Source organism: Pelecanus crispus, chromosome 10 (genome assembly GCF_030463565.1).
Source record: "Pelecanus crispus isolate bPelCri1 chromosome 10, bPelCri1.pri, whole genome shotgun sequence".
Classification (NCBI taxonomy): Eukaryota; Metazoa; Chordata; class Aves; order Pelecaniformes; family Pelecanidae; genus Pelecanus; species Pelecanus crispus.
This window is the reverse complement of record NC_134652.1, coordinates 9,829,802-9,844,027: the sequence shown is the minus strand read 5'-3', so window position 1 is coordinate 9,844,027 and position 14,226 is coordinate 9,829,802. Positions and strand designations below refer to the sequence as shown.

General features: G+C 43.7%; 1 protein-coding gene across 1 annotated transcript in view; it reads left to right on the top strand.

Annotated features, from left to right (window-relative positions):
- The first annotated feature begins 4,145 nt into the window (after positions 1–4,145).
- TRUB1 (TruB pseudouridine synthase family member 1) overlaps positions 4,146–14,226 on the top strand; it is a 30,126-nt gene continuing 20,045 nt past the window's right edge. Inside the window, exons 1-3 of the mRNA XM_075717749.1 lie at positions 4,146–4,290; positions 6,045–6,137; positions 11,027–11,082. Coding sequence (XP_075573864.1) covers positions 4,146–4,290; positions 6,045–6,137; positions 11,027–11,082 — 294 coding nt within the window. The remainder of the gene's footprint in view (positions 4,291–6,044; positions 6,138–11,026; positions 11,083–14,226) is intronic.

The window sequence follows — 14,226 nt, the reverse complement described above, 5'->3', positions numbered from 1 at the left end:
CAAATTGACACTATAAATCTGCATTAAATCAGCTAACCAAAACCCCCTCTTGTCTAAACGATCCTCAGTTAAAAATAATCCCTCTAATATCAGAGAAACCAGAATAAAGGTGGAAAGAAAATATTCCTAAAAGCAAACAAAAGCCTAGACATAAAATCTAAATTGGTGTAAACCTTAACTACTGATCTTGTTTTGAACAAAATACAAAAATGTGTTCATGAAATGCTAGCAGTTTAGGAACCTTTTCTCATGGGAAGAATGACTAACAAAAATTGCCAAACCTAGGATTAGTGTATGTCATGGGTAGTTATATCTTTCCCTTTCATGCAATAATTGACATTCTTTTTTCAAAATTGCTGCAGTTCAACATGATACTGAAGAACCTACTTTTGTTCAGAAGAACCACTCAAACATGATGAATTATGTGCTTTGTGCCTATCTGAATGAGACTGAATGAACTAACAAGTTGGAGAGTTATTTATCTATGCCTTATTATCCAAACAGATGGAACAGTTAGAGGAAAAAAAAACCTATGTATTTCAGGCTTTGATAGTTCCTATTACAAACAAAATTCCACTAGCTGTCAAGGGAGCAGTTTACACGTCTAGGACCTAAACCTTCAAACAGCTGCAACTCTTTGTTTTTACAGGAAGAACATGAGCCATGATTGACCTCCTTGCAATTATTTGCTCTGATTTGGATACAGACGATAAAGCTGGAATCATAAAGTGAACAGAAATAGAGAAATGGGCTGTTGCTACTGAATTTACTTAACTGTAATGCAGCATCATTTTCTTCTGCATTGTGGTCTGTGAGCATTACCTCAGAAAAAGCCAGTCTGGAAGCACACAAAGAAGTCAGCATCTTTCTGGAGAAGGTAGAAGGAAATTTTGCGTCTCTGTTTGGCACAAGCAAGTAACGGCTTTCTCCTCTTCTGCAATAGCACTCATCTGCGGTTTGCATATACTACAGCTACTACCCATTATCTCTTCTCTATAAAGCATAATTGCATCAGATCCTCGAGGCATTACTTTGTGCAATTCCAGTGACCTGAGTGGAGCATTTGGCCTGCCTCTACTACACCTACCATGTTCCATGCATAAAACAACACTGTCCTTTCAGCCATTTACTGAGCCCCTTTATTAAGGTTGCAAATAAAGTCAGTAACTCTAATCATGCTTTTGGTTGTTCTGGATCCTGGCTTGGCTGGGAATCGTTGGAGATAAACATCTCATTTCAAATAGGCTACTGAGCAGATGGTAATGACTTTTAATCACAAGCAACATGAGGCAAATCTGAAATAATGCCCTTGAGATGAACAGTTTGGTACATTATTCCCCCCATTTTGAATGCTGAATAACCTTGCCCCATGAAGAGTGCCATGGGTGATTTATGTACACTTATACTTCCAGCTCACTAAAATACTGACAGTCATTAATAGTTTTTCACAATTCTTATTTTGGGCCCTTATCCAATGCCCACTGAAGTCAAAGCAAACCTCTTCTTTCTAAGCCTTCAAAGACTCCATCTGCTGCAATAACAAAGTGTTGTGTTTTAATTGCTGATGCAGAAGTTTGGGAGACCTACAAGAACTTCCTGTTCAATACTAAAAATGAGAGTAGGGGTAGTTTCTTTAGACACCTGAAACCCTGTCCTCAAAAAAAAAAAAAAAAAAAAAAAGAAAAAAGAAAAAAAGCTTCCTGCAATTTGTGGAAACAGTACTGGGAGTCAGACAGTGACCTTCAGCTTGTGCCCTGTGCCTGTGTCAGGCTAATTACATCATTTAGACAATTCTCTGCTTAGGTCAGTCCTGAGAAGGCAGTACAGGGAGTTTTTTCACAGGCCCCATCTGCCACTGCATTATTGGAAAGCTGAGGCGCTCTTTGCATTAAGGACATCTTTATGCCAACAGTGGAGCTCTCATTTCTGCGTAATCTCCCTCTGGCCCTTTCCGATGTTTTCAGAGCAGTCTGCTGACCTGATACTGCTGGCCGTGACGGTGTGACAGGTTCGCATTTCAGTCCTTGGCCTGCAATCTCCTTGCTCGGAAGCTTACTAACACCATTTCTTAATAGTCATGTTTAAATAGTTTTGCTTGAGCCCACTGACAGAGCAAAGCTCTTTTTAGCAGGGAATTGTCGAGAATAGTTTTTAAACGGTTAGCCTGACTAAACCATGTCTGCAACAAGAACTCCATCGCGGTTTACAACATGCCTTCCACGACTCCGCTTAAATTTTAACTCCATGTACACAGGTAGCAATTTTCCCACTGACCTTTTACCCAAGTGTGGCTTTGCCATTTTACCTTCTGGAGAAGGACTCTGACACCTCATTTCCATGCCCTGCAATGACGGCCACCTGTACCACTCACCAGGGAATCCACCCTCGCAGCTTATGGTAACAGCAAATATTTCCACAGCCAGATTACAGCTATGTAGTGAGACCTAAGCAAATAAGGTGCCTCATTAATAACACGCACAAGAGGCGTGCCGGGGAGGCTGGTCGGCATTGCTGGGGGCAGGAAGCCATTGCCCGTCTCATGGATGCGGCGGTGGCAGGCGGCAGCTGGAAGCTCTGGGCCCCGTGGAGCTGCTGTGGAAGGCGCGAGCAGGCGCGGAGCGAGCTGCTGACTGCGGTACGGGCTGAAAAACCACACAGGGGCCTTGATCCTGCTCTCTGCAGAGAGAGCCGCTGACTTCAGCAGGAAGATTTGCTTCTCTCGAGCTCTGGGAAAGGCTGGGGACATGCAGAGCCCTTAGCTAACCATGTGTTTACTTCCCCGTAACAGTGTCTCTTCGTGGTTTCATCTGCAGGCTCTTACAAGTGAATAAATGAAACGCATGAATGAAACAGCCAAGCTCTCGGTGCCTTGCTCAAGCACAGCTTGCTTAAATGCCTTGGGAGTGCTGTCAGGGAAATGAGCCTGTGCAAATCAGGCCTGAAGAGGAAAACCCCCATGCTGGAAAGCTGCCTGGCGGAAAAGGACCTGGGGGTGTTGGTCGACGGCCAGCTGAACATGAGCCAGCAGTGTGCCCAGGTGGCCAAGAAGGCCAACAGCATCCTGGCTTGTGTCAGGAATGGTGTGGCCAGCAGGAGCAGGGAGGTGATTGTCCCCCTGGACTCAGCGCTGGTGAGGCCGCACCTGGAATACTGTGTCCAGTTTTGGGCCCCTCGATACAAGACAGACCTTGAGGTGCTGGAGCGTGTTCAGAGAAGGGCAACAAGGCTGGTGAAGGGTCTGGAGCACAGGCCTTATGAGGAGCGGCTGAGGGAACTGGGGTTGTTTAGCCTGGAGAAGAGGAGGCTGAGGGGAGACCTTATCGCTCTCTACAACTACCTGAGAGGAGGCTGTAGTGAGGTGGGTGTTGGTCTCTTCTCCCAAGTAACAAGTGAAAGGATGAGAGGAAATGGGCTTAAGCTGTGCCAGGGGAGGTTTAGGTTGGAAATTAGGAAAAAATTCTTTACAGAAAGGGTGGTCAAGAATTGGAACAGGCTGCCTGGAGAGGTGGTGGAGTCACCCTCCCTGGAAGCGTTCAAAAAACGGGTAGATGTGGTGCTTCGGGACATGGTTTAGTCTAGTCTACCCTTGACTGGTTTAGAGTAGACTTGGTAGTGTAGGATAATGGTTGGACTGGATGATCTTAAAGGGCTTTTCCAACCTAAATGATTCTACGATTCTATGATTCTATGATTCTGTCCTCCTGTGCAGAGGCGAGAGACCCAAGAGAAGCCTGCCTTCCCAGCACTCTCTTACATGACCCCTAAAAAGACAAGATTAATGGACTCAGCAACGAGTCAGCAAAACATAATTCTTTCAAGCTGGGCAACGAAGGTACGACGACTAAGGCCGAGATGGGCGCGGGGACACAGGCACCCCGCTTAGCAACCTTCCCCGGCAAAGCCTGCAGGAAGCCCCCGTGCCTGGTGGAGCTCCTTACGGGCTCCTCGTTTGGGCTGAGGGGCTCCCAGCGGCAGGCACCCCGCCGGGCAGCCGGGCGCTGCGCCGGGGCCGTGCTGGGGGGTGCCCGCCTTCCCGCCCCGCACGGCCGCCCCTCAGGGCCGCCCCGCCGGCGGACTACATTTCCCAGCAGCCCCCGGGCGGGGCGGAAGGCGGGCGGCCCGGCTCGGCGGGGCCTGCCGGGAGCATGGCGGCCAGGGAGGCGGGCGGCGTCGTGCTGGGCAAGTCGGCCGATAAGCTCTTCTCTCTGAGCGGGCTGTTCGCGGTGTACAAGCCCAAGGGGCCCACCTCGGCCGGCGTGCTCAACCTCCTGAAGGAGAGGCTGCTGGCAGGTAGGCTGCGGGCCGGGGGAGGCGAGGCGAAGGGCGGGCTTCCCCGCTTGGGCCTGGAGGGCCGAGGTAGGGGCTTGGTGGTGAAGCGAGGAACTCGTGGCAGGGAGGTATGTGCAGGCCCTGCCCGCGGTCCTAGGGTGGGAGCAGGCAGGCCCGAAGCGAACACGCATTTACCCCTCGAGCGTTTTGGCCAGGGGTGCCCTGCCCGGCATGGCAGCGGGATGGGCGTCGTGTGGTAGCGTTACGATGCCGGAACACAGCCCTTGTCAAGCCACTGCAGCCTCTTTCTCAGTATTCAGAAAACTATAGGAGAACTAGGGCTTGATTTTTTTTTTTTTTTTTTTTTTTTGTGGTAGTTCACAGCCATGGCCTGGCCCAGGTTGGGGAATGGAGCCATTCCTGGATACGTTCTGGCTCGCTGCGTGGAGCTGCTGGGTCCCTGCGAGACTCAGCGTGTTGGTCACGCTGCACGGTGAGCTGTAAGGCCGCATTCACCACTTGCTTATTTGGGGCAGGCACCTGTTACTGCCTAAGGTACAGCATGATGTGTGCCTTTGTTTTGAACGGGGATGAGATTTGCCCCAGCCAGAAAGCTCCAGTCCTGCAGTGCACAGTGCAGGGGATCCCAGCTTGGTTGGAGAGCTGTTGAGCGTGGCCCCAGGGACAGCGTGCACCCGTCTGCCAGAATGGGTGGGTGTCAGCAGCAGCGCTGCAGCACAGCAATGGCAGGATGCTCTGCTTTGGTCCCACTGCCTATTGCCGTTAAAAAAAAAAAAAAAAATCACCAAATGAGTGAAAACCACACTGTTTTGAGGAGTTTGAAAGTCCTGGGCACAGTCTGCAGAAACTGCTTTTTCTGAATACAGGGAAGCCTGGGTGTCAGATATTAGGGAAAAAAGTGCAATCATTGCAAAGGTGTGAGGGACTATGGCCTAGAGTCTCTTTATAATGGATATGGGGGCTTGATCATCTAATCTGGGTTTTTGGACACTTGCTGATGAAGTGAGAACATACTTTCATGCTGGTGAGTGCTTATTCAGGCTGAATTACTCTGTAGTGGACTGTAATGTAGGCACAGACTTCGATTCAGCTTTCTATGGAAGAGACTTAGCCGGACCATGTCTGGTTCCCTGATAAGAAAGGTGTAATGAAGAGATAACAGGAATAGGTAAGGGAGCTTAGAGCGTTTGTCATATTTAATACTAATAAATAAAGGGCATTGGATTGTGCGAAATTCCTCAAGTCATCAGCTGCATAGGAGGTATGGTGGGTTGAGATGCTCTGACAGCTTGAAAGCAGCAGTGAGCAAGTTCAGTCCATTGCAGAGTTTCCGTAGGGCTGCGTACATGTGAATAAACATGACTCATTACGTGGAAGTAAATACTCAGATTATGTGGCATAAAGTTTGTGTATAATAGATGATTTCAGGGACTCTGCTGCTAGTTCTTGTATGCTTTGTTGATGAAACTTCACTGGTGAACTTTCTGCTAGGTTTTCCAGTAGTAGTGTCCAAACATGTTTATAATGGTATGTAATACTTGATTAGAATCTAAGTGAAAATAGCTTGCAAATTGTTTGAGGTTGGGAATAGATCTAGATGAATCATTGGTCTTATTCTGTACAACAATTTCTGCACTACTAATTCATAGTTTAAGTAATTGATTTTTATCTCCTTTAGCAGTGTGGAAATACGTGCTATTTTTCCTATGTTCTAAGGTTATCCTATAATGCTTCCTTTCAATTTCTATTTGCAGAAGCTGGTGTGCAAACAAATGGGAACAAAAGAAAGCAGGTTTTGAAAATTGGACATGGTGGGACGTTGGACAGTGCAGCAGCAGGAGTTCTGGGTAATGAAAAATATAAATAATACAGTCATCATAAGAAGATTTTAGGAAACATTTTAATGCCTACATGAAATCAGAGGTGGAGGAACAATTTGGGATACACGTGGCAGGCTTTGTGGTTTTGCGGGAAGGACAGGTTATTGTGGAAGAGTGGTCTGGGTGAAATTTCCTCTGCATATACTTTTACATGCATATAATGTGTTTCTTAACAGAAGGCTATATTCCCCCCTCCCCTACACTCCTGAAATAACTTGTCAGTTATTACATGAAAATACAGACTCTTGTGTAATCAATTCTAAATTACCTCAGAAATTGATGGCTTTTTTTACTTAAGCTGGGGATTTATAGCCATCATAATTTTCTAAAGTATTTGTTGTTAAACTAATGCTTTTCTGGGATTTTGAGGGAGCCTTTTGGGTTGTAATACTCGCCAAATGAAAGATGTATAAGAGCAATTCAGCTGCTGCTTTTTTTGAGGCTCAGCACAGAAACAGTTTTCGCTTCCTGTCCTGTCTTGCTCCATAAAGAAGAGTCATCAAAGAGATTTTGTCTTTTAATTTTGATACCAATCCATTTATCAAATTCGTTTGTTTTATTGAGGAACAGGATGTATCAACTACTGGTGTTGAAAACTCAGCTGTGTGACCATTGGGCTGGATTATTCCCATATCATTCATTGTCACCAACAGTTTCGTTGATAAGTAACGTGCAAACTATAGCTTGCTTAAATTGTAGCCTTGTAGCTCTACTTGGCTAGAAGAAATAACAGCAATGCTTTTTTGGTATTGAAAATCAACAGGTACAACTATAAGTATACACTGAAAGTAAATCCACTGAGTTTTGATGTAATGATTTCTCTCAGGAAGAGCTGTGCTTCAAAGGGATGTTGTTTGCTGAGAGTGTTGCTAGTAGAGGCCTGTAGGCTGGTAATTGTCTTTCTCTGTCACCTGTGAACATTGCAAAATGAAACATTCTTGGGCTAGAAGTAAGCTCATTTTGTTCCAATTTCCTGTACTGTGTGGCCGCTCACTGGAGAGTACTGTGTGTATTGCTGAAGTGGACATTTTCCTTTTACACAGATGTTCCTTTCGAGCATGCTACTGCTCATTGTGGGAAGTCAACAGCATTGATCCATAGGAAAAGAAAAATCACTCAGGCTTCTTAATTGCTTCTCCTACTGTTCTCTGATACCCAGCAGTCTCCAAAGCCTGCTCCTGTGGCATGACAGAAAGTACTTGGGCTTGATGTGCTTTACCAAGACAGAGAAGTGCATCACCTTAATATGCTATGGAGCGATTAAAAAAAGGCACAGGATCTTTCATTCCACTGCCATGCAAAACACAGAGAAAAATCAGTGGTAGTTAGACTGGAAAGGACAAAACTGGAGGAGAATGGGAAAGGGAATGTGCCCAGATTTCTCGTGTGTTTGGCTAGGATAGTGAGGAGATAGGGAAGGACACAACAGAAACAAGTTATTCAGAAAATGTGTGCTGCCTTTTGGGATAGGGTGGTGGGGCAGAAAGCTTGCTTTCTTCATGGACAGTAGCATAATAGAAGTATTTATTTTCTGAAACCTCTAACCTTTCTTGATCTGTACTGCTGTTTCCCAGATTTTATGTACTGCACATCTATAACTTTGTTCATGGGAATTAGTTGATACAGAGTCTTGCTTAGTGTGCCAAGTGTACTGCAAATAACTGGGCACTGCTTTTCATCAGAAAATACACTTTTATATTTCTTTTCCTACTGACAGGAAATGTAGATGAGGAAGGACCTTGGAGACGGAGGTCACTGATCTATGGCATGTGAGTGAAACTTCAAAAAGGGCAGGAAGGAGGACCCAGGAGACTACAGGCCAGTCAGGCTCACCTCCATCCCTGGAAAGGTGATGGAACAGCTCATTCTGGATGTCATCTCTAAGCATGTGGAGGAAAAGAAGGTTATCAGGAGTAATCAACATGGATTCACCAAGGGGAAATCATGCTTGACCAATCTGATAGCCTTCTATGGTTTTATGACTGCCTGGGTAGATGAGGGGAGAGCAGTGGATGTTGTCTACCTTGACTTCAGCAAGCCTTTTGACACTGTCTCCCATAACATCCTCATAGGTAAGCTCAGGAAGTGTGGGTTAGATGAGTGGACAGTGAGATGGATTGAGAACTGGCTGAATGGCAGAGCTCAGAGGGTTGTGATCAGTGGCGCAGAGCCTAGTTGGAGGCCTGTAGCTGGTGGTGTTCCCCAGGGGTCAGTACTGGGTCCAGTCTTGTTCAGCTGATTCATCAATGACCTGGATGAAGGGACAGTGTACCCTCAGCAAGTTTGCTGATGATGCAAAACTGGGAGGAGTGGCTGATACACCAGAAGGCTGTGTTGCAATGTAGCGAGACCTGGACGGGCTAGAGAGCTGGGCGGAGAGGAACCTAATGAAGTTCAACAAAGGCAAGTGTAGGGTCCTGCATCTAGGGAGGAATAACCCCACGCACCAGTACAGGTTAGGGGCTGACCTGCTAGAAAGCAGCTCTGCAGAGAAGGACCTGGGAGTCCTGGTGGACACGCTAACCATGCTCCAGCAGTGTGCTCTTGCGGCCAAGGTGGCCAATGGTATCATGGGGCTCATTAGGAAGAGTGTGGCCAGCAGGTTGAGGGAGGTTAGCCTCCCCCTCTACTCTGCCCTGGTGAGGCCACAGCCGGAGTACTGTGTCCAGGTCTGGGCTCCCCGGTTGAAGAAAGACAAGGAACTACTGGAGAGGGTCCAGCAGAGGGCTACAAAGGTGATTAGGGGACTGGAGCATCTCTCTTATGAGGAAAGGCTGAGACAGCTGGGTCTGGTTAGCCTGGAGGAGAGGAGACTGAGAGGGGATTGTATCAACACTTAGAAATATCTAAGTGCAGGTGTAAGGAGGATGAGGCCAGACTCTTTTCAGTGGTGCCCAACAACAGGGTAAGGGGCAACAGGCACAAACTGAAACACAGGAAGTTCCATCTGAGTATGAGGAAAAACTTCTTTACTTTGAGGGTGACAGAACACTAGAACAGGCCACCCAGAGATGTCGTAGAGTCTCCTTCTCTGGAGATACTCAAAACCCACCTGGACATGATCCTGTGCAGCCTGCTCTAGGTGAACCTGCTTTAGCATGGGGATTGGACTAGATCTCCAGAGGTCCCTTCCAACCCCAGCCATTCTGTGATTAGAGACCAGGTGGCATATGATGGCCCTGCACTAGTAGGAGCCTGGAGTGACTGCTTTCTGAGAGGGAAAATCTTTTGTCTGTACTTGTCTGTGGCTTCCATTGCATTTGGAAGGTGGTGGGAGCTAGGACTCAAATTCTACTCGACGTTAGGTCTCATATTTTAGATATAAGAAGCAAGGAACCGTAGGGCAAGTCTTAGTGAGTATCTTCTTTTAATATCAGTCTAGGGCTGTGGTTCCAGTTTAGCATTTCTCGCTTTACAATGGGAATTGTAGATATTTGGCTTGTTTCTATATGGCAATTATGAATTATGCTTCCACAGTAGAAGAAAAGGTGAAAAGCATCAAAATTAAAAATTCAGTTAAACCTTGTTATGCTCTGTGTAGTCTGGCAAGTTTAGTCTATGTCGAGTTTCAATAATACACATGCTACACAAGCTGATGATTAATGGGGAAAATTGTTAGTGTCTTGTTCACAAAAGCATTCAATGTCTTTAAAATTATCCTATTGAATCTCTTGACACTCTTCAGCAAATTTCAGCTCAGCAGTTATGTTGAAGTGTCAGTGATGTCATCACGTTGCAAGAAAACTGCTTGGTTATAAAGTTTTATCTGTGTGCTTATCTCCTTTTCTCAGCCTTGTTGGAGCTCTTTCCTATCTGGCAAATATGACAGGAACAGGCTGAACTGATGGTAAACAAAAGCACAAGGGCATGTGTGACTAAAAACCCTCAGGAACAAGAGGAGAAGTAATCAAGAATAAGAAGTAATCTAATGAGTCTCAGAGTGTAAAGATTGAGAAACATTACAGCACAAGTATTTGTTTAAAAAAAAAAATAGTTCATTGTCAGTTTGATGTTTTTGGAACTGGCTCCTGGTTAACACAAAGATGATTTCCTGCAAGCTCCCTTAACTCCTGTAGTTTTATTAAAATCAGGGACATAAGCTGTTACCTATTTCATGAGTTGTACACAAAACTAATTTCCTTCTAAAATTTTCATTGTTTCTTAGGAATGCCGTATGTGGAGAAAATCAATAGGAAAGCATATTCAAGGAAAGCACCTTGTTGTAAAAAAACTTTAAAGTAAAATATAAAATAGAGCTCTTTTTCTGTCTTTCTTTTATGAAAAGCTGACTGATTGTTGTTTTGCAGAATAGTGGTTTATGATTGAAAAGATTGTCTGTACATACACAATGATAGGAAGGTTTGATTATAAAAGATTTTTGACAGAGGCAGTTGGACCTTTTGATTATTTTCTTGCTGTAAGCCTGATAAACAATTTCATTATGCTATCTTGGCTGTATTACTCTTGGTCACTATCAACCTTTAAAAGGGCTATTTAGTTACAGTGAAGGCTAGATTCATTATTAGTGAGCCATAGCCTTCATCAAACCAGAGACGGTGTTAATTGCACTATCCATTTCTTTGGTGATTAAAAGGTAAATAAATCTAGGGTTGAATTAAAGCATTTTAACAATAGGTTAAGCTTATTTATCTTCTGCTTTAGACTTTTTTCCTTTCACTAGTCCCATGTTGTTTGAACATCAGAGATACTTTCTCATAAGCGTTGACTCTCTTTATATGCTAACAGAGCATGAAAGGCTGTATTTCTGACTAGCATAATATTTAGAGGTGAATGGTGTTGAATAAGGGAAGTGCAGAGCTGGTTTTGAAGTGGCATTTCTCCTTCTGTCTTTGCAGTGGTTGGTATTGGAAAAGGAACAAAAATGTTGGGAACTATGTTGGCAGGTTCCAAGGTAAGGAATACTAATGACTTGTACTAGTGGGGTTTTTTGGTTGTTTTCTTTTTTCTTCCAGTGAAGAGCTGCATCAACATACAAGTATCTCAACTGTCCTCTGTATTTTGTTTAAATGTGTACTTCAGTTCCTTTTTGTATTTAGTCAGAAATACAGTTTTAACACTTTTACTTCCAGAATGGTTATTTTAAAAACTTTGTTTGTCTTGGTTTTTCTGCAAAATGTTAATAAAGACCAATTTCCTATTTTAAAGGAAGATTTCTATACTATTTAGTGTTTTCAACAACGAAAAAAAAAACAAAGAGAAAAACTGTAATGAAGATGGCACTATATGTTTTTGGGATGTAATTGTGTATGACAGTTCAGTTTTTGGTCATTTTCCTTATGTGTAGATAACACGATTGTTACTTAGCTTGCAGTAACAGATGGTCTTTGTTTCTTTTCTTAAATACCATGAGGCCTTAAGAGGCACCTTTTGGAATTAAGAGTGTTTTGCGTTTGTGACAGTAGCTAGCATTCCAGATTGCAGCTCCTGTGGACAGGTGCTCTACAAACACGTGGATAGGCACGTATAAGAAGCCAAAGGTAACTAGAGCCCTGTGGCTGCATGAGATAATCCAGACTGGAGCCTTGACAGGTAGCAGTCTTGTTCGTTGCTGCTTTTGATTAGTTATACTATGTCTTTGGTGAGTGTACTCCAGATTGTAGGTGTTACATACACAAACAAGGGCATGTACTCCCAAGAATAATCTACCAGTGTTGATTCCTTCTTTGCAAGTAAAATTCTGTGGGTTTAGCCGTTGTTTTTAAATGAGAAGTTTAGGTAAGAATGACAGATGCAGAAATCAATTAAGCCTTCCAGATTTCATCTTACACTCAGGGAAAGTCAATAGTGGGCTCAGCAAATTGATAGCCTTTCTAATGCATTTTATTCTGCTATTTTTCTCATTCTCTTCTGGTCTGAACACTTAAGCTCTTTACAGGTGGTGAATTGGTAACTTGAGGGAGAATTTGATTGACAATCTTCAGTTCAACTCAAAGGAAAAAAATTTGACAGATGAGAGTACAAGCAGGGTAAAAAGACATAGCTGTAGAGTATGATCCAAAACTTGCTGTAGTCAGTGTCAGTCTCTGCACTGGCTGCGAAGGGTTTATATTTGGTTTATAGGACCAGATTTCAGAGGCATCTGCATTTTGAAACATGCAGTAAGCAGCTGGAGCTGGATTTACAGTGCAAGTGTAAGAAGTTACCAAGAACTTTTAAGTTAAAAAATGGCATTGAGATACTTCAGCTAAACTAAGTCATTATAGAGAAATGTGTGAAAACTGTTGATTTAAAAAAACAGTGGAAACAGCTGTGGTGGATGAAGTAGTTTCAACCTTTCTGGCAGAAGAGAGTATGCGCAAGCTCCTTGGCAACTTCACTGTGAAGTCCCGTGGCCAGTAGGAGTGTTATGTAGCCAAATGTGCCCAAATAGCTCAAGAAGCCTTATAGCTGCTGCTGAGGGACAAGGGAGGGGAACAGAGGAGAAATGGGCAGTGGGGGCAGTCCGGTAAGCTACCCCAGCTAGATCCATCAGCTCTCACCTGGCCTTAGATTGGTGTAGGCTGTGGGCATGATTCTATAAGGCAAGCCAGTTACATCCCTGCAGCAGATCAGCAATTCCACTGCAACTGTTTGTGTGTTCTGATGTGGTGGGGAGTGTGAGGTCGCTGACATCCATGCCAGGTGGCATGGCGGTCATGAGCCTTCATTTGCAGCTTGTCTCTGCTTTCCTATTTCTATTTGTACTTCAGTAAATTCAGCACGCCATAACTTGAGAAGCTTAAGGAAGTTGAAGGAGCTCCCACACATAGCTGCCTATTTGGTTTTTTGACCACACTGATAACAAAGGCTCATAATATAGTGAGAGATCTGATACAGATAAAGCAATGACTGTCTAAATAGGTTTCAGTATTTTTTTGCATCCCATGCCATGTGCATGTTTCATCTTTTTTTATCATTGTGGATGCTAAAGTTTTTGTTGAAGTGTGACGTTTTCCTTTTGTTCCTTTTATTACTATAAAGATTCAGCTGAACTGTCCGAGCCTCCTTGGTTAGGATTTACTATTTGATTGCAGGAATATATCTTGTAAAGAGAGTTCAGTCTATCATTGTTGGCAGCAGAGCTATGCTGAGTGGCCAAAACATATGTTACTGCAGTAAACTCCATATGGTGGCTCTGCCAGAGATTGGACTATTTCTGTTTTTTTCCCAAACGTTGTGTGAAACTTTCCTGACTCTGTGTGGCAGCTCTGAACATTATCACTCCATTTGCAACTCATACACATTACACAAGGAGTGTTACTCTTTCAGTGTAAATCTAGTTCTCCATGGGTTTGACCTCCTTATGAATTAACTGAAAACAAATCGAAATGTGCAGCCAAGGGCAATACCTACTTAGTGTTCCAGATTTCTCATTGAATTCTTAATATTTATCCAGAAATAAAAATATGTGCAAGCTGGCTTAGGTTTTGTTTGTTTGTTTGTTTTATTTTGTTTCAAATGTTCCAAGTGAGGAGAGAAGCTGGATCCTCTTTGATCTGGAATTTAAACACTGAGCATTTAATAAATGTTCCATAGGAGAATAACTTTTCCTTCTTGTGTTCTGGGATTTGGACTTGGTCTTGCTTGGACTTTTTGCACTGCATTATTTTGAGAGAAATTATTTTGTCATATTTGCAAAATGAAGGTAGTGGAATGAGAAAACAGTATTTCCTGCTTCACCAGGAAAATGAATATGATGGGAGTGGACCGATTTTTATTATGGTAAATTGTTTCTGAAGGACTCAGTCTTATGGGTGACTAGCCTGTCTCAAACACAATGTAGAAGTGTTTTTTTTTTTTTTTTATGAGGGAAATGGGTTAGCAAATGCTAGCTAGCAGCACAGTTTCCAATCCTCATCTACCATAACGTGCTGTTACATAGAAGCAATGAGGGAGATGATCAGGGACTAGTCAGAGAAGAAAAAAAGGGAAGAGCACTAAGCAGTGAAATTCTTCATTATTCAAATACTTTCCGTTGGGAGGAGATGTCTTCCAACACATACAGCCTTTATTTTTAGGTGGGATAAAACAGGATAACTGAAATTTTCAGACTTCA